This window comes from Scyliorhinus torazame, chromosome 7 (assembly GCF_047496885.1).
Source record: "Scyliorhinus torazame isolate Kashiwa2021f chromosome 7, sScyTor2.1, whole genome shotgun sequence".
NCBI classification, from domain to species: domain Eukaryota; kingdom Metazoa; phylum Chordata; class Chondrichthyes; order Carcharhiniformes; family Scyliorhinidae; genus Scyliorhinus; species Scyliorhinus torazame.
The window spans coordinates 235,968,258-235,992,580 of record NC_092713.1 but is presented as its reverse complement, the minus strand read 5'-3'; the positions used below and the strand labels follow the sequence as shown (position 1 = coordinate 235,992,580).

The following is a 24,323-nucleotide window of genomic DNA, read 5'->3' as shown; positions in this document are numbered from 1 at the left end:
CCCTGGGGAAATGCTAACCCTTTGTTTTTTTAATCAGCTATGAGTGATGTAATGGAAGGTCACGCAGAATTTTGTAAAAGGGCAGGAACATGATTATAACATAGCCAACCGTGCATAATTTAGTCATTTAATAAAAAATACATCTGTCCCTCAGGATACGTTTTACATTCCCAACCTGACAGTACTGACCTTTGTTATGTGTTAGTTATATCCTATCACTCAGCTAAAGTGCAATTTAAAAATTTAACATGCACCATGTATTAAGACTGTGCAATATTTGCCAAACGAGAGAACAATGGTAAGCCATGTGAACCTAGAACCCAAAGGATCTTTTTAATACAGATTTTTAACTTGGCAATTATTATGCTGGAAGTTGTGTTCAGATTTTGTAGAATCATAGAATCCCTACAGTACAGAAATAGGCCATTCAGCCCATCAGGTCTGCATCGACCCTTCGAAAGACAACCTTATCTAGGCCCAATCCCCCTCCCTATAACCCCAGCCTAAGAGGCATTTAGCATGGCCAATCCACCTAATCTGCACATCTTTGGACTGTGGGAGGAAATCAGAGCACCGGGCAGAAATCCAGGCAGACATGGGAGGTTTTGATCCATTCTTTCCTGTGCTATAGTCCTTACCTGTCATTAACATTATTACAAATATAATTGATAACAGTTAAAGCATCCACTGTTCCTGAAGGAGCAATTAAGTTTGTTTACCTTATCTCGTATTTGTTGCCGTACTTTTTCCCGTTCGACTTCCATTCTAATATGTTTTTGCTTACGTTCATCTTCCTGTTGACGAAGGGCCTCTTGTCTTTCTTCTTCCTTCTTCTGTGCATCAGGGTCTTTCTCTTCATCACCTCCCAACATCTTCCCCATGTCTTTGGTGGCCCCTGTATGAAAGAACACGATGTAATATAGCCGTGAAGATCAAAAGTAACAGGATGTCTTTTCTTCCTTAGATATTGGCTCCAGTTTTGTGATGGAAACACAAGTGAAGCCTTGGTATGAGTGCATCTGGTCCAATCTCTGTGAAAGTGGACCAGGTCAGACTTTGCAATGGGTCTTAAGCTTATTTTGAATAGGTATGTACCACATACACCTTAACGTGCCACACACCTGGCCAGGTAGTGTAAAATCCAGGAAGGTTGCAGCATTGACGGGCTATAGTTTGGCATAAAAGAGGCAATAGTGATGGGGCAGAAAATCGCAAAGAAGGATTACAATGGCAAAGTGAGCCACAATGCTCCCATTAATTGAAGATTTGTAAATCTTGCTTGATAGCTTAAACCATGCTGAAGGGTGCCTCCATGTTAAGCCATAGGCAGCCTTCCGTAGATGCCAGCTGCATGCGGGGAAGGTCATAACTGAGTCACCCTGCTCCCTCTGACCTGGCTGCAAATTAAGAAGATGTTTGCTGGTATTAGGAGCAGGATGATGCCAAATGTGCTTTGCATTATTGCAACCTTTCCTTGGGATCCATTATCATGGAAATTATTGCCTCCACTGGGAAATTTGAAGCGTTGCGTATAAATGTGTAGCCTTTGCTACACAGATGTTCTGTCCTGTTTGAGCTATGGCACATATTATTTGAATCATCGAATCTTGCAGTACAGAAAGAGGTCATTCAGTCCACCATGCCTGTGCTAATTCTTTGCAAGAACTATCCAATTAGTCCTACCATCCCCTGCTCCTTTTCTGGAGCCCTGCAATCCTTTTCTATTTAAGTAATTTTCCAATCCTTTTTGAAAGTTACTGCTGAATTTGCTTCCACTGTCCTTTGAGGCAGTGCAATTCAGTACATAAAAATGAAATGCCCCCCATCTCTGTGGAACGGAGACAACAGCTGAGGAACTCAAACGGGCACTGAGGAAACCAGGCTGAGGGGGTTTGAGAGTGAGTTTAAGTGGCTGGGTTGTCTCATGCATATATCATTGTACTGCAGTAACCTGGTTATTTATTTATAATCAAAGTGCTTAAAATGTGGATTCTTCCGATGAAAAAAATAAAACAGAATTATTTTAATGGTTGCAACTATAAAAATGTCCACAGGTAGACTAAAGTGCAGAACAGAGCGCCTTTAAGTTGACAGCTGTTAATATTTGGTTATGTAAATATAAATTGTTAAAAAAAACAATACTACAGTATTTGACCCCTAAGCACTTATACTCTTGTTCACTCTCACAGCTTCAACAGTAAGCTCCAACAAAGTGCCAAAATGATGTATTTTACCATGGATACAGTATTACACACATTCCCCAAACCAAATTACACATGCAGATTTAATCAGGATTAGCTGCCAGAGAAAAATCTGTTGCTGTTGTTGTGTTGGAAGAGCTGGCACTGAAACACCAAAGTGGTATTTAAACAGTGCCACTTCACTTGCATCCATTCTAGTTCCTTACAACTGCCAACGTGTCTCGGAGCATCTTAGTTCATCCTCCGGGATCTGAAGTTGCTGTAATGTTGAAGTCTAGCTCTTTAGGGAGTGGTCTAAATGTACCACTTCCCGCACGTATACGTAGCTGGTGCAACCAGTGTCCCTGTAAATTGGTTGCACTGAGGGTCTCACTATTCTGTATGCGTGATGGAGACTGGCAGAATAGTGCAAAGTGCTGTCCTGCCACCATTCCAAGTGCTGGCACTGAGGCAGAGCTAACTGGCCCCAGGCAGACTTACAGTTGGAAATAGCCAGTCAAAATTTTTTTTGAAACGGATCCTCTGCATACTGGTCTCAGACAAAAAAGGGCTGACCTGCCCATCTCTGGCTGTCATCTTGTGAGCAAAAGCCATGTGTTGGAACTGGCACCACAAGAATGAAAGAAGGTCATGTCTGTGCGGTCTGGTGATCTTCCATTTATCAGATGAAACCAGAGTGCTCAGTGTGCAACGTCCATTTCCCTTGGCTGTGCGCCTAGTCAGCAGGATGAGTTTGACTTGGGGCCTGAAAAGATTTAATTTTCTGCCCATTCATAATCAATTAGTGAAAAATATAGCATTCAGAAGCTGCTGGTAATGAAAATTACTGATGTTCATTTGAATTGTGTCCACTTCAATTAATTAACCTTGGATGAGAGAATTCTTTAATCCTTTTCTTGCAACTTCACAGAAGATTTAGGGCTAAAAATTGGTTTGCGATTTCTTTATCTGAAACAGGATCGTAATTAGCAACCTGCCCACACTAATTCTGGTGAAGGTAGGCAGCATGTAAATCTGGTGCTGCCACCTCATTCTATAATTGTAGAGTAGGGCCGGGCATCTACAGCGATGCTGACTGCCTCTATGTTCAGCAGGTAGTTGAGCAGCATTCAGAAAGAGCTGTGGTGCAGCCAGCCTTCTGTTCTTAAAGGCATCCTGTCCTTCTTAAAGAAACGGCACTGAATGATAAGAGGGTGCTGCTTAACACTATCGCTGCAATTTTCAACAAGGAAAACATAACTGGGCATTGTGAGGATTCCAGGGTTAAAGCTATGGTGCTGGGACCCTCAGTGGAGGGTGGGGTGGACAGGAGGAAAGATACCATATTTATGCACACCAGGATACCCTCAAGGACCACTCTCCAAAAGGAAACAGGTGGTCAAAGAGCTCAGTCCCCAATGTCTAGACCTAAGCACATTGCAGCAGTGCCCTAAAAAATCTACTGACCTTACACAGTTGGTCACGGTCAGTGAATGCCACTTTAAATGACTGTGACAGAGCCCACAGCATTGCTGCAAAACATTGAGAATGATGGCATGCTCTTGCCTTATGCCCCTTACTCTCAACTAACGTTCATCCTGCTATCTGACATGAGGAGCAAGCTACAGATGGTGTCACCATGAATGTCTTACTTTCCACCCCACTTTCCCTTCCCTCGCACTAATCTTTGACTTCTGATTTTCTGCTTCTGGACACTTAGAAAATGCCACCTGCTCAACCACAGCAGTCCCAGGATGAGGAGAGTAAAAGCACAACACTGTTGAGACCCGTCACTTGATCTGACAGTCGCTGCCACCAGTTCAGGTACAGACCTTTCATCTTCACTGTCACTGGCCACAAATGGGTTCCAACCATGTTGGGAAAAGGAGGGCTCATGCGTCTGTCCCCTGATAGGTGAGGTGGCAGACTATATCAGCTACAGAAAGTTCGGATGAGGACCTCAGTGGGCTCGCATGTAGGTTAATGCTGATCAGGATGCACACAAAGATGCTGGGTACATTGGCTGGTGCAGCCTTCATACGTAACCGCTGCCCTCCCTGAGAGAGTGGTGCAAAACTTACTCCCAAATCCAGGATCTCGCCTCCAAAAACACTCCAGAGTACTTCCAGAGATTTTGTCAAAGCAGAAATTCCTCCAAATCCCATTATCTTCAAGTTGGTGCCTGGCATCTGAGTGCATCTTGTGGGTGAATGCTTGATCTTTTGTACACAATGTATGAATATTGAGTGATCCTGCATGGTCTAAATATCCAATCAACCAATGAGCCATGCAAACTCAAGAACAGACAAGTTCAGTTTCTTTCAGTGCATTCTTGGGACATCTCAAGACGATGCACCACACACGCCGCACCAGAAGCAGCTGGTGGACAGTGTGTACCCCAGGAGATTGATTGGCTTCTGTTGCACCATCTCCAGCTGCGCTACGGATCTGAACTTAATGCTCTGTCTATTTTTTAACTTGCCTCTCTGTTTCTTTGGTTGTCTCAAACTGCCAATCCTACATGAAGACTGTTACAGTGGACACAATGGATACGGGGGAATCATCAGTAGATCTTGTCGTGGGTTTCATGGAATATGAACTTCCCTATTGAGCAGGCAGGATCTCGCCCACTAGGAAACGAGCAGCTTCAACCACTTTCAACCCAGACCGGTATTCTGTATGCCCCCAAGCTTGGATTTGTGTGCTGTAAGCCTTTTCCGTTATAGATATAAAATAATATGGTTTTGGAAGACCGGCCTTGACGAGATTATTACATTGGCGACAAGAAGTAAACAAGTAATTTTTTTCTCCGAGCAACCTTCATTGTCAATAACAAGTCTCTCTTTGGTAAACTTGAACCGTATGAAGTACGTGGAGAACATTAGGCCGAATATGCAAAGGACATGCGTTTCTTCTTCTGGACAAATAATATTGAGGGACATGAAGAACAGAAAATTGCCCGACTGACACCATGCAGGCCCCCGACATTCAGTGTGATTAAAAAGTCTAACCTATCCAGATGCCCCATGACTTGAGGACTTTAACGAGTTAATAGACTTGGTAAGAAACCACGATGATTTGAAGCTCTCTGTTGTACTCCAGAGATGTCGCTTTAACACAGCAGGGAGATCCCCGGGGGAACCTGTCACCGTGTTTTTGGCCAGATTACGAAAATTGTCAGAACATTGTGAATTTGGACCGCCCCTGAATGAAATGTTACAAGACAGATTGTTATGCAGAATAAATAACTTGACAACCCAAAAGAAATTATTGGAAGAACTCAACCTGGATTTTAAAAAAGCCATCAAAACAGCTCAATCACTGAAAAATGCAGAAAAAGGGGCTCAGTGGCTACAAAGGCCAGCAGTCAGCAATGTCCTTTAGTTATGGGGAGGTGCCTGGTATAACAGTGACCATGTCTCAACTGAGGGGGCTTGTGTAAGTAAGATGTCAAGTAACCCATTGCAGTATCGGAGCTCAACTCACATCACCCAGCAGTCAAGGTAATGTAATGATGGCCCCAAGAATGCCAGGGAACTTGCTTCGGAAGATTGCAGATGCCAGACGATGGACAATTGCAAGCACTACCAAAGGGCACAGCCAAGACAATGTTATAGGATAGACAAAACATGTGCTGTTCAGGGAAGAAGCCAAGGCCAGAACAGTCCTGCACCATGCAGGTATACTCACTTCCAGCAACAGGGACAGTGCAACTAAACCGCATCATTACGACTAAGGTTGTCCCAATAATGGTAGAACTGCTGGTAAACCATTGAAAATGGAGATGGACATGGGAGGAGATGTATGATAACCACCAATCTGGTATACAACTCTGGAGCTTAGAAGCCACAAAGCCAGACTAGCCACCTATATGGGGAACCATATGAATAAAGGACACCACAATGACCCCAGTGACATACAGGCAGAAATTAGCCTGACGCCCACTCATCATAGTGTGGGAACAAGGACAAAGCCTTATAAGGAAGAGATTGGCTCCAGCAGATCAGGTTGGAGATCTTCAGGCATGGGAGGACTGTATGAAGTCATCAGTTTTCCAGAAAGGACTTGGAAAAGTATGAGGAGCAAAGCCAAGGTTTATGTCGACTTTGATGCCTTGCCTCAATATTTTCAGTGAGACCGGTTCCATTCACCCTATTGGAAAAAGAGGAGACCGATCTTGGGTACATGGAAAATCTAGGCATAGTAAGACCCCTACAGTTCGCAGAGTGAGCCACGCTTTGCATCAGTATTCACCAAAGAGAAGGAATTGGTAGATGTTGAGTCTGGAGAAGGGGGTGTAGATAGCCTGGGTCACATTGTGATCCAAAAAGACGAGGTGTTGGGTGTCTTAAAAAATATTAAGGTAGATAAGTCCCCAGGGCCGGATGGGATCTACCCCAGAATACTGAAGGAGGCTGGAGAGGAAATTGCTGAGGCCTTGACAGAAATCTTTGGATCCTCGCTGTCTTCAGGGGATGTCCCGGAGGACTGGAGAATAGCCAATGTTGTTCCTCTGTTTAAGAAGGGTGGCAGGGATAATCCCGGGAACTACAGGCCGGTGAGCCTTACTTCAGTGGTAGGGAAATTACTGGAGAGAATTCTTCGAGACAGGATCTACTCCCATTTGGAAGCAAATGGACGTATTAGTGAGAGGCAGCACGGTTTTGTGAAGGGGAGGTCGTGTCTCACTAACTTGATAGAGTTTTTCGAGGAGGTCACTAAGATGATTGATGCAGGTAGGGCAGTAGATGTTGTCTATATGGACTTCAGTAAGGCCTTTGACAAGGTCCCTCATGGTAGACTAGTACAAAAGGTGAAGTCACACGGGATCAGGGGTGAACTGGCAAGGTGGATACAGAACTGGCTAGGCCATAGAAGGCAGAGGGTAGCAATGGAGGGATGCTTTTCTAATTGGAGGGCTGTGACCAGCGGTGTTCCACAGGGATCAGTGCTGGGACCTTTGCTCTTTGTAGTATATATAAATGATTTGGAGGAAAATGTAACTGGTCTGATTAGTAAGTTTGCAGACGACACAAAGGTTGGTGAAATTGCGGATAGCGATGAGGACTGTCTGAGGATACAGCAGGATTTAGATTGTCTGGAGACTTGGGCGGAGAGATGGCAGATGGAGTTTAACCTGGACAAATGTGAGGTAATGCATTTTGGAAGGGCTAATGCAGGTAGGGAATATACAGTGAATGGTAGAACCCTCAAGAGTATTGAAAGTCAAAGAGATCTAGGAGTACAGGTCCACAGATCACTGAAAGGGGCTACACAGGTGGAGAAGGTAGTCAAGAAGGCATACGGCATGCTTGCCTTCATTGGCCGGGGCATTGAGTATAAGAATTGGCAAGTCATGTTGCAGCTGTATAGAACCTTAGTTAGGCCACACTTGGAGTATAGTGTTCAATTCTGGTCGCCACACTACCAGAAGGATGTGGAGGCTTTAGAGAGGGTGCAGAAGAGATTTACCAGAATGTTGCCTGGTATGGAGGGCATAAGCTATGAGGAGCGATTGAATAAACTCGGTTTGTTCTCACTGGAACGAAGGAGGTTGAGGGGCGACCTGATAGAGGTATACAAAATTATGAGGGGCATAGACAGAGTGGATAGTCAGAGGCTTTTCCCCAGGGTAGAGGGGTCAATTACTAGGGGGCATAGGTTTAAGGTGAGAGGGGCAAAGTTTAGAGTAGATGTACGAGGCAAGTTTTTTACGCAGAGGGTAGTGGGTGCCTGGAACTCACTACCGGAGGAGGTAGTGGAGGCAGGGACGACAGGGACATTTAAGGGGCATCTTGACAAATATATGAATAGGATGGGAATAGAAGGATACGGACCCAGGAAGTGTAGAAGATTGTAGTTTAGTCGGGCAGTATGGTCGGCACGGGCTTGGAGGGCCGAAGGGCCTGTTCCTGTGCTGTACATTTCTTTGTTCTTTGTTCTTTGTTCTTTGTCTTTCCTTTCCTTAATGGTTGGAGATACATTGCATGGGCTCCACTACCTTCTATGTTACAATCGAGAAATCACAACAGAGTTTCTGTACGCACAGAATACCAGAAGTCCTGGTTTCTGATAACGGCACTGCCTTCACCAGGAGTGAGTTCCAAAACTTCATGTTGTCCAATGGCATCAGACACATCAGAACAGCGTCACCCATCGTCGAATGGGCTGGCGGAACGGGCGGTGCCGACTTTTAAAACCGGCATGAAGAAACAAACTGCTGCATCCATAGACACCAAATTGGCATAGTTTTTATTCAATTATAGGATTACTCCTCCCACAACAACACAAATTGCCCCAACTGAACTGCTAAAGAGACGGCGGCATCGTACGAGACTAAGCCAACTATTCCCAAACCTGGAGGGGAGGTTGGAGTCCCAACAAGAGAACCAGAAAGTAAATTATACGACTCAGGCGATCAGGTTTAGGGAAACAACTTCGGAGAAGTCCCAGTTGGACCACTGGGATCATAATGGAGAGAACAGAACCAGTGGCTTACAAAGTGAAGATCCGGGTAAGGTCATAAAGGAGCACCTCAAGAGCAGGGAGTCTGCCCTTGGCCAAGCCTCACTACCAGCCATGGAGGTGTCTGCCAACAGATCCAGGCAACACCGTGAAGCTGACCCAACGCTTGCCCTTCTGGAAAACAGGGACCCAGATTCTGGGGCGGAAGCAGCGGAGGCTGGTGCCCCTACTGAAGTGGACCCTGAAGAGGAACCCATGTCAGTAACTCTTCCGGGCTCCCTCTAGATAAGAAGTTTCCCAATCCGGTCCCACCCTCGACTGACTCTGACCTTTCGCCAAGCGGCAGAAGATACTTTCTTGCAGCGGGGGTACTTGGGGAGTGTTATAACCTGCCTACTGACGATTGGCTGGGGACTAATGACTATCCCACAATCGTATGGGAGTATGAACTTCCCCAATGAGGGGGGGCGGAGAAACTCCTACTATAAATAAGCTGACCAGTCCAGGAACCAGGAGGAAGGAGAAGGTAGCAAGGGAAGTTACTGCTACTGTTATGTATATATTGTTATAGAAAATAAACGTTATTATTTTGTATCCTTAAAACTCGTGCTGGATTCTTCGGGGCCCTTACAAAACTGGCGACGAAGGTAAAAGTTAATAGCTGTCTACACTGCTGAAGCCACCTCCCTGGATTTTTGTTGGATACAGGTTGGAAGTTGTTTTCTATTATACCATGCCTCTGTACGGACGTTTGGATGTTTTTGATGCTGCGCTGGAAAGCTGGAACCAGTACACACAACGGATGCGTTACTATTTCCGGGCAAACAATATCACTGAAAACGAGCGCCAGGTGGTCATATTGCTCACCGCCTGCGGGCCGCATACGTTTGGGGTGATTAGGAGCCTTACGTACCCAGCTGCGCTGGACACCAAAACGTTTGACGAACTTGTGAATATAGTGGGGCAACACTTTAACCCAACCCCGTCCACGATAGTCCAGCGTTACCGGTTTAATACCGCTGAGAGGACCCCTGGAGAATCCCTTGCCGATTTTTTATCCAGGCTACGCGGGATTGCGGAATACTGTGACTATGGTGAGACCTTGTCAGAAATGTTATGCGACCGTTTGGTTTGCGGTATTAACAATGCGGCCACCCAGAGAAAGTTGTTAGCGGAGCCAACATTGACTTTTCAACAGGCAATACAAATAGTCTTGTCCTGAGAGAGCGCAGAGCGAGGAGGACAGGAGCTACAGGGAATGGAAGTGCATGCCTTGGGGCGCAACCCTTTCCGCCCAAAAACGTCCCCCGCACTCCTGCGGTACCTTGGGCGAGGCAACGACCAGACCGACGCCAATGGCCATCGGACATTCCTCCCCGAAGGGAGCCTTCTCCAGAGCCAATGGATGAGGAGCCATGTCCTTGTCAGACTTGTAGGCGCCGACCCCGTCGCGGACGGCGGTCCTGGGGACGCCAGAGGCGCCATCGTTCCGACCGAAACTGGGACCAGCCCAGGGGCCGTAACTGGGACCAGCCCAGAGGCTGTACCTTCCATGTGGATGAACCTGCGGCGACCCCTCCTGAGGACGTGGAGACGGAGGACGACTGCCTGCAGCTGCATTGTGTGGCAGCTCCCCGTGTGGCCCCCATTAAGGTGACAGTACGGGTCAATGGCCACCCACTGGAGATGGAGTTGGATACTGGTGCAGCGGTCTCCGTGATCGCCCAGAGGACATTCGACCGCATCAAGCAGGGTATACAGACCCTTACATTAACTGACTCACAGGCCAGGTTGGCCACCTACACGGGGGAACCACTGGACATTGCAGGAACTACAATGACCCCTGTTGTCTATGGACGCCAGGAGGGGCGTTTCCCACTTATCGTAGTGCGTGGCCATGGGCCCAGCCTGTTGGGTCGGGACTGGTTGCGCCATTTGCGGTTGCAATGGCAGCACATCCTCCAAACAGTTTTTGGAGGGTTGACTGAGGTGCTAGGGCGATACCCAGAGGTATTCCAGCCTGGTTTGGGAAAAATAAAAGGGGCCGTAGCCCGTATCCATGTTGAACCAGGAGCCACGCCGCGCTATTTCCGGGCGCGCCCAGTGCCTTACGCTTTGCTCGAGAAGGTAGAAGGGGAGCTCACTCGTTTGGAGAGTTTGGGTATTATCAGGCCCGTCCGTTTTGCTGACTGGGCAGCACCAATTGTACCAGTAATGAAGCCAGATGCCACAGTTCGCTTGTGTGGCGACTATAAACTTACAGTGAATACAGTTTCCCGGACGACCGATACCCAATGCCTCGCATAGAGGATCTCTACGCGAAACTTGCAGGCTGACTCTCATTCACAAAATTAGATATGAGTCACGCCTACCTGCAGTTGGAGCTGGACCCTGCCTCCCGACCATATGTAACAATTAACACACACCGGGGCCTGTATGAATATACACGGTTGCCCTTTGGAGTATCCTCTGCCTGCGCAATTTTTCAACGTGTTATGGAGGGCATTTTGAGAGGTTTACCACGTGTGGCTGTCTACCTAGATGACGTGTTGATTACAGGGACGTCGGAGCAAGAGCATTTGGAAAATCTGTAGGCTGTCCTTAAACGCCTTTCGGAGGCTGGAGTCCGTTTACGTCACACAAAGTGCGTATTTCAGGCAAAAGAAGTAGTCTACCTAGGCTATCGGGTGGACCGCGAGCGTCTGCACCCCGTTGCAGAGAAGGTGCGTGCAATTCAACATGCCCCCACCCCGACTGACACTTCGCATCTTCGTTCTTTTCTCGGTCTCGTAAACTATTACGGGAAGTTCCTCCCCAATCTGGCAACTACGCTGGCCCCCTTACACCTGCTGCTAAAGAAAAATCACACCTGGGTTTGGGGTCAGCCGCAAGAAACCGCTTTCCGGCGGGTAAAGCAACAATTGTCGTCGTCTGGGTTACTAACCCACTATGATCCGGGAAAGCCTTTGCTCGTCACATGTGATGCATCCCTGTATGGTACTGGGGTTGTCCTGTCCCACAAGATGGAGAACAGGGCCGAGCGACCGATAGCTTTCGCCTCCCGCACATTGACTGCAGCGGAGAAAAAGTACGCGCAGATCGAGAAGGAGGGCCTGGCAGTGGTTTTCGCGGTGAAACGCTTCCACCAGTATGTGCACGGCCGCCATTTCACTATCGTGACTGATCATAAGCCCCTGCTGGGACTCTTCAGAGAGGATAAGCCAATACCGCCCATTGCTTCTGCACGGATCCAGCGCTGGGCTTTGTTGCTTGCTGCATATGAGTATTCTCTGGAGCACAAACCAGGTACGCAGATAGCAAATGCCGACGCACTGAGCCGATTGCCTTTATCAACCGGCCCCATGTCGACCCCCACGACCGGTGAGGTGGTCGCAACCCTAAATTTTATGGACACCTTGCCTGTCACGGCATCACAGATCCGTGAGTGGACCCAGACGGAGCCAGTTCTGTCAAAGGTTCGGCACATAGTCCTGTATGGTGGGCAGCATAGACAGCTCCCAGGCGAGTTGCGGGCATTTTCCTCCAAGCTGTCAGAGTTCAGCGTGGAAGACGGCATCCTCTTGTGGGGGACGCGTGTGATTGTCCCGGAAAAAGGCCAGGAGCTGATATTATCAGACTTGCACAATGGGCATCCGGGCGTGACCAAGATGAAAATGTTGGCCCGGAGTTATGTCTGGTGGCCAGGCCTCGACACCGACATTGAGAAGGTGGCCCAAAATTGCTCCATTTGCCAGGAGCATCAGAAGCTTCCGCCGGCCGCGCCCCTACATCACTGGGAATGGCCAGGGCGGCCTTGGGCACGCTTACATGCAGATTTCGTAAGCCCTTTTCAGGGATCCATGTTCCTTCTACTAATTGACGCCCAGTCCAAATGGCTGGAGGTGCATAAGATGCAGGGGGCAACGTCCTGCGCAACAATTGAAAAAATGCGTTTATCATTTAGCACACATGGCCTCCCCGAGGTGCTGGTCACGGATAATGGCACTCCATTCACGAGTGAGGAGTTTGCTAGGTTTACAAAGACGAACGGCACCCGCCATATTCGCACTGCCCCTTACCACCCGGCTTCAAATGGGTTGGCAGAGCGTGCAGTGCAAACATTCAAAAGAGGCCTAAAGAAGCAGTCTTCCGATCAATGGACACGAGACTGGCTCGCTTTTTGTTTACGTACAGGACCACCCCCATACAGTGACTGGGGTAGCTCCCGCAGAACTCCTAATGGGCCGGAGACTTCGCACCCGCCTTAGTATGGTCTTCCCGGACATTGGCGCAAAAGTACGCCGCACACAAGAACGGCAGGGACCGGGATTGTCTCGGCATCGTCCGATTCGGCAGTTTGCGCCCGGTGACCCAGTATTCGTGCGGAATTTTGCTGGTGGTGCCCTGGTGTAATCTTTTGCCAAACGGGCCCTATATCGTACCAAGTGCAAGCCCAGGGTTGTCTCCAGCGAAAACATGTAGACCACGTCCGGTCCAGAAGATCATCCCCGCAAAAGATTCCCCACCCCCGGAGCTCAGTTCAACAGCGGCAAAGACCAGAAACAAAGGAAGGTAGTCCTCCAAATCTTCCACTGGTGCCTCACTCGAAGCCTGCGCAGGTCGTGACGGGACCGAATGGGGATAGAGACGCTGACATGACGGAGGCAGCAGACTCTGACTCCGAGATGGAGACACAGGATGAATCAGAGGGGGAATCCTCTGGTCCACAGGCCGTAGATGTACAACCGCGCCATTCATCACGGAAGCGCCGGTCTCCGTCTCGTTATACGCCGCCTGATCCAGCGCCGCGTGCAAATGGCGTCCGGCCTGCGGCCAAACGAGTTTGACGCCTTCCTTCGCCAGGGCCTACGGTGGATTCCTTGGACTTTGGGGGGGAGGGATGTTATAACCTGCCTACTGACGATTGGCTGGGGACTAATGACTATCCCACAATCCTATGGGAGTATGAACTTCCCCAATGAGGGGGGCGGAGAAACTCCTACTATAAATAAGCTGACCAGTCCAGGAACCAGGAGGAAGGAGAAGGTAGCAAGGGAAGTTAGTGCTACTGTTCTGTATATATTGTTATAGTAAATAAACGTTATTATTTTGTATCCTTAAAACTTGTGCTGGATTCTTCGGGGTCCTTACAAAAGGGAGAAACAGGCTTAAGGGGAGAGGCCATGAAGGACATGGGGGACCTTCAGTAGATCTCCCCTTGGGCTTCTTAGAGTATGGAATTCTCGATTGAGCAGGTGTGAGCTCACCCACTGGGAAATGACCAGCAGGAATTTAAAACCCACAGCTTCAACCCAGGCTGATAGTCTGTAGGTCCGAGTTTGGATTTGTGTGCTGTAAACCGCAGCTGCGGTCTTTACCGTTAGGTAAATAAAAGGTGTCAGAAGACTGGCCTTAGCGAGATTATTCCAAAAACCTCAGTGAAACATGAGACAGAATTTAGTGCTCTGCCCCAAGATGAGTTTGAAGTGCCGGGGGAAGAGTGGGGGGGTGGGGGTGGGGAGGGTTGGTGGGGAGGGAGGGGAGTGAGTGGAGGTTGAATTTAATCGGTTGCGAGGGCCCCTCCTGCCTTCTATTCTCTACCTCAGTTAAGCCCAGGTGGGAAGACTTGTGAATGGCCTTCCCGCCCCACCACCAATTGATGCTCTTAAATGGGTAATTAATATCCACTTCAGAGCTTCACCTCACCACTGCTGGTGTTCAACCAGGGGTGACACAGCAAACCTGGGTCTCTGGTGGGTGCACTGCCAGCAGCTGCCACTGCCCGGCACCAAACCCCCACTCCCTCGCCCCTGTGTCGCTGCCTGAAATGAAGAGCTATTGGCAGCCGGTTGGCCAGTGGGAGGGCGGTGGGGGGGAGGGTTGCAATTGTGCCCAATGTCCTTGATCCCAGAAAAGTCCAGACCACCACTGGCCACTTAAATGCATGACTGGCATTAATATGACAGGCTTTCCCCATAGTTTCCTCAAGAGGAATATTGTTGAATATTGAATATTGGTAAAACCAAAGCTTAACTTTCACAAGCACCTAAGAGCCTCCTGTCTCAATTACTATAACAGCTCCCCCTTCACCCTCACCCGGGCACCAGCTGCCACCCAGAATTGAATCCATGAGGTACGCAACCCTTGTGAGCTGTTTGTCACAAAGTTGAACTTCATCCATTGCTCCAAAGCTGCTTCCTTTCGATCATTGTTTCTCCTGCCACCAGAAAACCTAATCCAAGCCTGTATCGCATATCATCTGATTTTCTTTTTTCAATGTTCTCCTTCTTTGGTTTTCTGTCTCCATCCTCCATACTCTACGCCATCCAGAACACTAGGGTTTGTGCTCATCTGTGTCAGTGCCTGTAACCTATCACATCAGTCCATACCAAACTCTGCTGACTCCCTAAGTCCCAAAGAATCAGCTTCAATATTTCCATCCTTGACTTTGAATTATTGTGTCCCTATCCGCTTGCTCCTGTTAATCTCCGAGATTCCCACCATTCTTTTGTTTTGGTTTGTAGTGTATAGTCCTCCAATGCTGAACACTTTTTATTGGGCCAACAATTTTAATTTTGGTTTCCCTTAATAGTTTTGAATAGTTACTCTCAGCAATTTTTGAGTAAACATTGGAATAATAAGGAGAAACTACTTTTATAATAAAAGGCACCAACAGTGATTCTGTTGTATTATCATAAATCATTTTAAGATGTTACAACAGAGAAATAAACATGTAATCTTTTCTAATATCTGTACTGATTTACTATGAGTTTTCTCTTAGCTCGGTTTCCCCCCATCTTACAGGCGGGATTCTCCGAGCCCGCGCCGGGTTGGAGAATCGGCGGGAGCGTGGGAAATTCATGCCACTCCGACGCTGGGCCGACGATTCTCTGGCAACCAGAGTGTTGGCGTCAATCGTGCCCGCGTGGTCGCCGCGGCGGTCGGGCGTTGCTGAAATAGGCTCCTGCGACGATTCTCTGCGGGCGACGGGCCGAACTCCCGCCGAGTCCCACTGCCGTGGTTCTAACCTGGTACCACCCGGCTAGTGCTTGGACCCGCGGCCGCTGTGGACGTCCTGGTTTGGGGGCGGGAGTGATCTGACTCCGGGGGGGGGGGGGGCCTCCACGGGTCAAGGCCCGCAATCGGGGTCATCCGATCGGCGGGCGGCTGCGATCTGGTGGAGGCCTACCTCCTTCTGCACGGCCCGTGTAAAGTCCCCGACATGTTGCTCAGCGCCGGCATGGAGACAGGCACCACGCACATATGCCGGCGCGGACTTACGCCTGCCATGCAGGGCCACCGTTTGGCGCCGGTGCAGCACGTAGCTCTCTGGCGCCGTGCAAGCCACCTGAACAGCGGTGAATTGCTGGGCCAGGAGACCCGCTGACGCCGGCGTACACCGCTCCGGTGTTTACGCCGGCGTCAACACTTGGCCGGATTTCGGTGAATCCCGGCCTACATCTATGCTGTCTTTTTAAGTTGAAGTGTAGAATGGTTCAGTGTAAAGACATCTGAATAACATCATCCATAGTGCTCTTTGTGTGATTATCAAAGTGGTGCAAAGACCAATAAATTTTCCTTTCAAAGGCTCAGTCTAGATGTTAATTATGTAGGTACTCAACCTGGGTTTTCCAATTGAGTCATGTTTTAATATAAAGATGCAGAGCTGTAAATCATTTGAATTTTCCAATACCCTCAATACAAAATGTGAAAGATTTTCAAAGTTTGCAGCAGAATTCTATAACTGCTATTGGCATCGGCATTACTGTCACTACGAGTCGTGATTTGATTTACCGCAGTATCAAACCAGCATTCAGAACAACAGTCAAATGCACTGTCACAGTTGAGAAATTAAAAACAAAATATTGCCTGTTCTAATTTCCTCATCTTAATTGTTCTCATGACCGACTGTTCTCTGGAAAGCAGCATAAGATAATCATATGACGGCACCAAATTAATTTTATGTCACTGGCTAAGTCGTCTCATCGATGCCAACAGGTCAATGGTTAAATAATACTGAAGAGGAGTACTAGAAATGTTTGGGGATGAATAGAGATGTATGGGGATAAGAGAGGGTGCTTAACTGCTTTCCTTCTGTTGTCCTGTAGCTTGAAGCACTATTGCCAGTGGGAGAGGGAGAAGGGGGGAAACTGTTGTTCATGTGTACGTGCATAAAATCCATTTAATGGGGCAACAGATGGATTAGTGTTTTAATCTATGTGAGGCTTTCTACGCAGTTTAAGTAAAAAGGTACCGCACAGCCTTTTATAAGACGAATGTGTCTTGCATATTATTTTTATTTTTACAATTAAGGGACACTCCTCTACCCTGCACATCTTTGGATTGTAGGGTGAGACCCACACAGACACAGGGAGAACGTGCAAATTCCACACAGACAGTCATCCGGGGACAGGATTGAACCCGGGTCCACGGCGCCGTGATGCAGCAGTGTTAACCACTGCGTCATTGTGCCACCCGCGTCTTACATATTACACAATAGTATAAGGAAGCACATGAAAAGTAAAACTGGAGATCATTAATGTAAGATCATCACCAAGAAATTACCAAGGGAATCCTTTGCCCAGTGTTGTGAAAATGTGCAACTTGCTTCCAGAGCAAATAGTTGAGGTGAATGGTATTGATACATAGATATACAGAAGATAGGAGCAGGAGGAGGCCTTTTGATTTGATTTATTATTATTGTCACATGTATTAGTATACAGTGAAAAGTGTTGTTTCTTACATGCTATACAGACAACGTATACATGGGGAAGGAAGGAGAGACTACAGAATGTAATGTTACAGTCATAACTGGGATGTAGGGAAAAGATCAACTTAATACAAGGTAGGTCTGATGGCAGCAGGGAAGAAGCTGTTCTTGAGTCTGTTGGTACATGACCTCAAACTTTTGTATCTTTTTCCTGACAGAAGAAGGTGGAAGAGAGTATGTCCAGGGTGCATGGGGTCCTTAATTATGCTGGTTCCCTTTCCGAGGCAGCGGGAATTATAGATAGAGTCAATGGATGGGAGGCTGGTTTGCGTGATGGACTGGGCTACATTCACGACCTTTTGTAGTTTCCTGTGGTCTTGGGCAGAGCAGGAACCATACCAAGCTGTGATACAACCAGAAAGAATGCTTTCAATGGTGCATCTGTAAAGGTTGGTGAGAGTAGTAGCTGACATGTCAAATTTCCTTAGTCTTCTGAGAAATTAAGAGTCGTTGGTGGGCTTTCAAAACTATTTTGTTGGCATGGGGAGACCAGAACAGGTTGTTGGTAATCTGGATACCTAAATACTTGAAGCTCTCAACCCTTTCTACTTTGCTCCCATTGATGGGCCCTTCGAGCCTGCTCCGCTATTTATCACGATCATGGCTGATCATCCAACTCAATACCCTAAATAAAAATGGTGTGGAGATGCCGGCGTTGGACTGGGGTGAGCACAGTAAGAAGTTTTACAAAACCAGGTTAAAGTCCAACAGGTTTGTTTCGATGTCACTAGCTTTCGGAGCGCTGCTCCTTCCTCAGGTGAATGAAGAGGTATGTTCCAGAAACATATATATAGACAGATTCAAAGATGCCAGGCAATGCTTGGAATGCGAGCATTAGCAGGTGATTAAATCTTTACAGATCCAGAGATCTGCAAAGATTTAATCACCTGCTAATGCTTGCATTCCAAGCATTGTCTAAAGCATGTATAAACACGTACTGACCATATCACATTGTGTTTACAATAATTGTACCTGCATATTTTACTTTCCATATTAATAGAGCATTAACTCCTATTAAAATTTAGATCCAGGCCACACTTTCATATTTCGAAAAAAAATCATTCAAGGGATGATGCTCGGCCAGCATTTATTGTCCATCCCTAATTGCCCTTGAGAAGTGATGGTGAGATGCCCTCTTGAATTGCTGCCGTGCATGTGGTTTAGGTACACCCATAGTTCTGTTAAGAAGTTCCAGCATTTTGACCCAGCGCCAATGGAGGAACGGCGATATATTTCAGTCCGAATGGTGACTTTAGTTTCTGGACAGCGGTAACCTCCAGGATGTTGATTGTGGGGGATTGAGCAATGGCATTGAATGTCAAGGGGTGATGGTTAGATTCTCTCTTGTTGAAGATGGTCATTGCCTGGCACTTGTGTGGTGTGAGTGTTACTTGCTACTTGTCAGCCCAAGCCTGGATATTGTCCATGTCTTGCTGCATTTGGACATGGACTGCTTCAGTGTCTGAGCAGTTGTGAATGGTTCTGAACATTGTGTAATCATCAGTGAATATTCCCACTTCTAACTATATGATGGAAGAGAGGTAATTCATGAAGCAGCTGAAAATGGTTGGGTCTAGGATATTATGCTGAGAATAACCTGCAGTGATATCCTTTAATTGTGATGATTGACCTCAAACAGCAATAACCTATCATTTGTGATAGGTATGACTCGAACCAGTGGAGGGTTGTCTCACTGATTCTCATCAACTCTAGTTTTGCTAGGGCTCCTTAATGCCACACCAGGTCTAATGCTGCCTTGATCTCAAGGGCAGTCAATCTCACCTCACCTCTGGTATTCAGCTCTTTTGTCCATGTTTGAACCAAGGCTGTAATGAGGCCAGGGGCTGAGTGACCCTGGCGCAACCAAAACTGAGCGTCTGTGGGCAGGTTATTGCTCAGCAAGTGCCGCTTGATAGCACGGTTTTATATTCCAAGCCTCTTGAGATGAATGACAACATTGCATTTGCTTTCTTAATTACGGACTCAACCTGCAAGTTTACCTTTAGAGAATCCTGGACTAGGACTCCCAAGTCCCTTTGCACTTCAGCATTATGAATTTTGTTTAGAAAATAGTCCATGCCTCTATTCTTTTTTCCAAAGTGCAAGACCTCGCACTTGCCTACGTTGAATTTCATCAGCCATTTCTTGGACCACTCTCCTAAACTGTCTAAATCTTTCTGCAGCCTCCCCACCTCCTCCATACTACCTGCCCCTCCACCTATCTTTGTATCATCGGCAAACTTAGCCAGAATGCCCCCAGTCCCGTCATCTAGATCGTTAATATATCAAGAGAACAGCTGTGGCCCCAACACTGAACCCTGCGGGACACCACTCGTCACCGGTTGCCATTCCGAAAAAGAACCTTTTATCCCAACTCTCTGCCTTCTGCCTGACAGCCAATCGTCAATCCATGTTAGTACCTTGCCTCGAATACCATGGGCCCTTATTTTACTCAGCAGTCTCCCGTGAGGCACCTTATCAAAGGCCTTTTGGAAGTCAAGATAGATAACATCCATTGGCTCTCCTTGGTCTAACCTATTTGTTATCTCTTCAAAGAACTCTAACAGGTTTGTCAGGCACGACCTCCCCTTACTAAATCCATGCTGACTTGTCCTAATCTGACCCTGCACTTCCAAGAATTTAGAAATCTCATCCTTAACAATGGATTCTAGAATCTTGCCAACAACCGAGGTTAGGCTAATTGGCCTATAATTTTCCATCTTTTTCCTTGTTCCCTTCTTGAACAGGGGGGTTACAACAGCGATTTTCCAATCTTCTGAGACTTTCCCTGACTCCAGTGACTTTTGAAAGATCATAACTAATGCCTCCACTATTTCTTCAGCTATCTCTTTTAGAACTCTAGGATGTAGTCCATCTGGGCCCGGAGATTTATCAATTTTTAGACCTCTTAGTTTCTCGAGCACTTTCTCCTTTGTGATGGCTACCATATTCAACTCTGCCCCCTGACTCTCCGGAATTGTTGGGATATTACTCATGTCTTCTACTGTGAAGACTGACGCAAAGTACTTATTTAGTTCCTCAGCTATTTCCTTGTCTCCCATCACAAAATTACCAGCGTCATTTTGGAGCGGCCCAATGTCAACTTTTGCCTCCCATTTGTTTTTAATGTATTTAAAGAAACTTTTACTATCATTCCTAATGTTACTGGCTAGCCTACCTTCATATTTGATCCTCTCTTTCCTTATTTCTCTCTTTGTTATCCTCTGTTTGTTTTTGTAGCCTTCCCAATCTTCTGACTTCCCACTACTCTTTGCCACATTATAGGCTTTCTCTTCTGCTTTGATGCATTCCCTAACTTCCTTTGTCAGCCATGGCTGCCTAATCCCCCCTCTGATAACCTTTCTTTTCTTTGGGATGAACCTCTGTACTGTGTCCTCAATTACTCCCAGAAACTCCTGCCATTGCTGTTCTACTGTCTTTCCCACTAGGCTCTGCTCCCAGTCGATTTTTGTCAGTTCCTCCCTCATGCCCCTGTAGTTACCTTTATTTAACTGTGACACCTTTACATCTGATTCTACCTTCTTTCTTTCAAATTGGAGATTGAATTCTACCATATTATGATCACTGCCTCCTAAGTGCTCCCTTACTTTAAGATCTTTAATCAAGTCTGGCTCATTACATAACACTAAGTCCAGAATGGCCTGTTCCCTCGTGGGCTCCATCACAAGCTGTTCCAAAAAGCCCTCCTGTAAACATTCAATGAATTCCCTTTCCTTGGGTCCACTGGCAGCATTATTTACCCAGTCCACCTGCATATTGACGTCCCCCATGATCACTGTGACCTTGCCTTTCTGACATGCACTTTCTTTTTCGTGGTGCATTTTGTGCCCCCGGTCCTGGCCACTGTTAGGAGGCCTGTACATAACTCCCATTATGGTTTTTTTGCCTTTGTGATTCCTCAACTCAACCCACACAGACTCCACATCATCTGACCCTATGTCATTTAGTGCTATTGATTTAATTTCATTCCTAATTAACAAGGCAACCCCGCCCCCTCTGCCCACCTCCCTGTCTTTTCGATAGGTAGTGAATCCCTGGATGTTTAAATGCCAGTCCTGAACCCCCTGCAACCATGTCTCTGTGATGCCTACCACATCATACCTGCCAGTCACAATCTGGGCCACCAGCTCATCTACCTTGTTCCGTACACTGCGCGCATTTAAATATAGCACCTTTAATTCTCTATTGACCTTCCCTTATTTGTTTTCTTAGTGTGGTGGACCTTGGTTTACTCAGCCCTTCCATACACTGTGTCATATTTTGTGGGATGGGGACTATCGTAACCTCTCCTGAGTTTTGTCTTTTCGTGCTTTTTTGTATACCTAAGCAGCTACGCTTCCCACTGATTACTTCACCTCTTGGTTCCCTGACTTTCCCTTCCCCCCCAATCTTTAGTTTAAAGTCCTATTGACCACCCTATTTATTCTTTTCGCCAGAACACTGGTCATAATTTCATTTGGGGCTTCAGCATGCACCTCGGCTAAGGTGAGCATATGACTGAAATGCATGAAGGAAACTGATGGCATTGTTTACATGCATGACCTGGTTGTCTCCATAAAAACATTTTAAATGTGAGTAAAGTTTTGAAGAAAGTGAATATGCCCCATTTTACTGCATATGTAACATGAAAGGTGCTGAAAATAGGTTTTGGTGTGGGAAAACAGCAACTCCCTTATGGTGTGACCTTTATTTGTTTGCAACCAAAACCTGTGCATTTGTACTGGAAGGGCCAATGTGTATTTCCTCAACAGCTTGAACAGCAGTAATGGACTCTCACACTGTGTAGAAAAGCTCAGCATGGCCATTGATCATGGCCAATTGCCATCTGCTTTGCTTGGCAAGAAATAGGCAAGTAGCACAATGAAAATAACTTACTGCCCTATTCTTGCCGTCATCTGCCTGCCTTGATTCTGGAGCAGGATGGGAAGAAGGAGTGCAGCAACCCTGTCCAGGACAGCTGGGAGACTCACTAAATTATGCAGTTTGTGGCAGTCTGATCATTTGAATAGGATTCAGGTGAGATTTCGGGCTTCTACTAGTTGTAGTGCACACCTTACAAACCCCTCCCAATGGAACTGTACGTGGAACAAAATAACTGGTGGTCCTTAAAGGGATGAATGCTCTATCTGACTGCACAAAACCTGTCCCCAAGTTTGGTCACTGCCCCCCACCCCCCCATATTTTGTCTGCTCAACCTATGAAAGTGGTCCTGCCACTTGGTTCCACAAATTAAGTGCTGGATTTCCCATTCCACTCTGAATAAGTGTCCTTCCAGGCTTGAGACCCGTTACAGCTCACCTATCAAATTAAAATGCTGCCCAACCATGAAAATGGTTCACCCCTCTCATTATTAAGTTTAGGTAGGTTGCTACATATAACTCCCTGTTCGTCAAAAAAAAATCACCCTGTCATTCCAGTTGAGGACATGTTTCACTCTTATTCGTAATGTCACCTGACCTCCCCAATTGTGTTACAGTCTTTTATTGTGATTTCAAAAGTAATTGGACCAATGCTTCAATGTACTGCAGTCTAATTTTAACATTTCGCGACATATTCACTTAAACGTTTATCAGATTGCATCCATATTCAGAAGGAGAGTTGCTGGCATTTTAAAATCTATGTGTTGAGGTGGTCAATACAAAGAGGTTCCTAAGAATTCAAGCTTAAAGTCTGGAACCATCTAAACTTGAATGTCTCAAAAACATTGAACAAGTGCTAATCTATGTGCGGTGTATGATTTAGATTATTCTTTACTGGCAGAATGCAAAGATGGCAATGAGCTGGAGTAGGGAATAATAAATGGTTCTGATCTGACCCTGTTTATCTGTGTAGAGAGGTTATTTGCACTTACCAGAGCCTCAGGGCTAGTGTCAAAATGTAACATGTGACAAGTTGGGCTATAGCCACACCACAATGACCCATGTTCACGCTCTCATTGATTTAAATGTATTATTTTCCTTAGGCTGTGTGCTATGCTGTCTCTATTTATCTATTTGTCTCTACTCAGATGTTCATAAGCCATCACCAAATCCTCATTCCCGCAATTGCCATGGGAACACTGCCGTATTCAACCTGTACATCATAAAGTAATTTTGGCTTTGCGAGTATGATTTTGATGCTTTGGGATCTTTGCATTCTTACCACATATAGGTGGGAAAATTATTCCTTACGAAGGAATTTGATTAATTTGGGGCAAGGGGGGAGTTAATGAATGGGATCAGCATGTCTTTGGGTGAGCTTATCAAATCTCCAGTAGCTGCTAAAGTGTACACAATAACCTACATTTTAACCCAATGTACTTCTGTTATAATGAACATTTTAGTTGTGTTCTATAATGGAAGACGGGACAATGGCCTGAATTTTTCAGAAGGCGTGTTCTGGTTTCCTGCCATCCAAAGAGTTTCCCGCCTACTTCAAGTGTCCCAGTCATTTCATGCTCCAATGAGCGTTATGGGGCTTCAGACTGGGACTTCAGCCCTCATTCGTGAGGATGTCCCGCCTTAGAGAATTGCCGACCAATCTGATGCAGGGATGTTTGGAGGGGAGGCTGGAAAGGAATTGCAGAGGAAGTTGGAGTGGAGGTTGTAGGAAGGTTTGGGGGAGGTTGGGCAGATTGGGGGGAGGTTAGAGAGGAGGCTGGGGGGAGATTGGCGATGTTGGGGGGGGTTTTGAATGTAGTTGGGGGTAGGTTAGGGGGATTAGGGGGAGATTGGAGTGGATGCCAGACGTAATTGAGAATTGATGGCCATTTAAAGGCTGCTCACCACCCAGCCTCAATTTGTAGGCTGGTGGGAGGATTTAGCCAGCATGGGGGGGGGGAGCCTGAAAAAAAGACTGGGCCCTCGGGCAGAAAAGGGACAGGAGTAGAGGCAGAGGGGTGCGGGGGC

The 24,323-nt window shown here is 46.8% G+C and overlaps 1 protein-coding gene across 3 annotated transcripts in view; it reads right to left on the bottom strand.

Annotated features, from left to right (window-relative positions):
- The window catches only part of cplx1 (complexin 1), a 432,339-nt gene that overhangs the window by 45,325 nt on the left and 362,691 nt on the right, over nt 1-24,323 (bottom strand). For all 3 annotated transcript variants that reach the window (XM_072512169.1, XM_072512170.1, XM_072512167.1), the window contains exon 3: nt 720-895. In XM_072512169.1, coding sequence (XP_072368270.1) covers nt 720-895 — 176 coding nt within the window. The remainder of the gene's footprint in view (nt 1-719; nt 896-24,323) is intronic.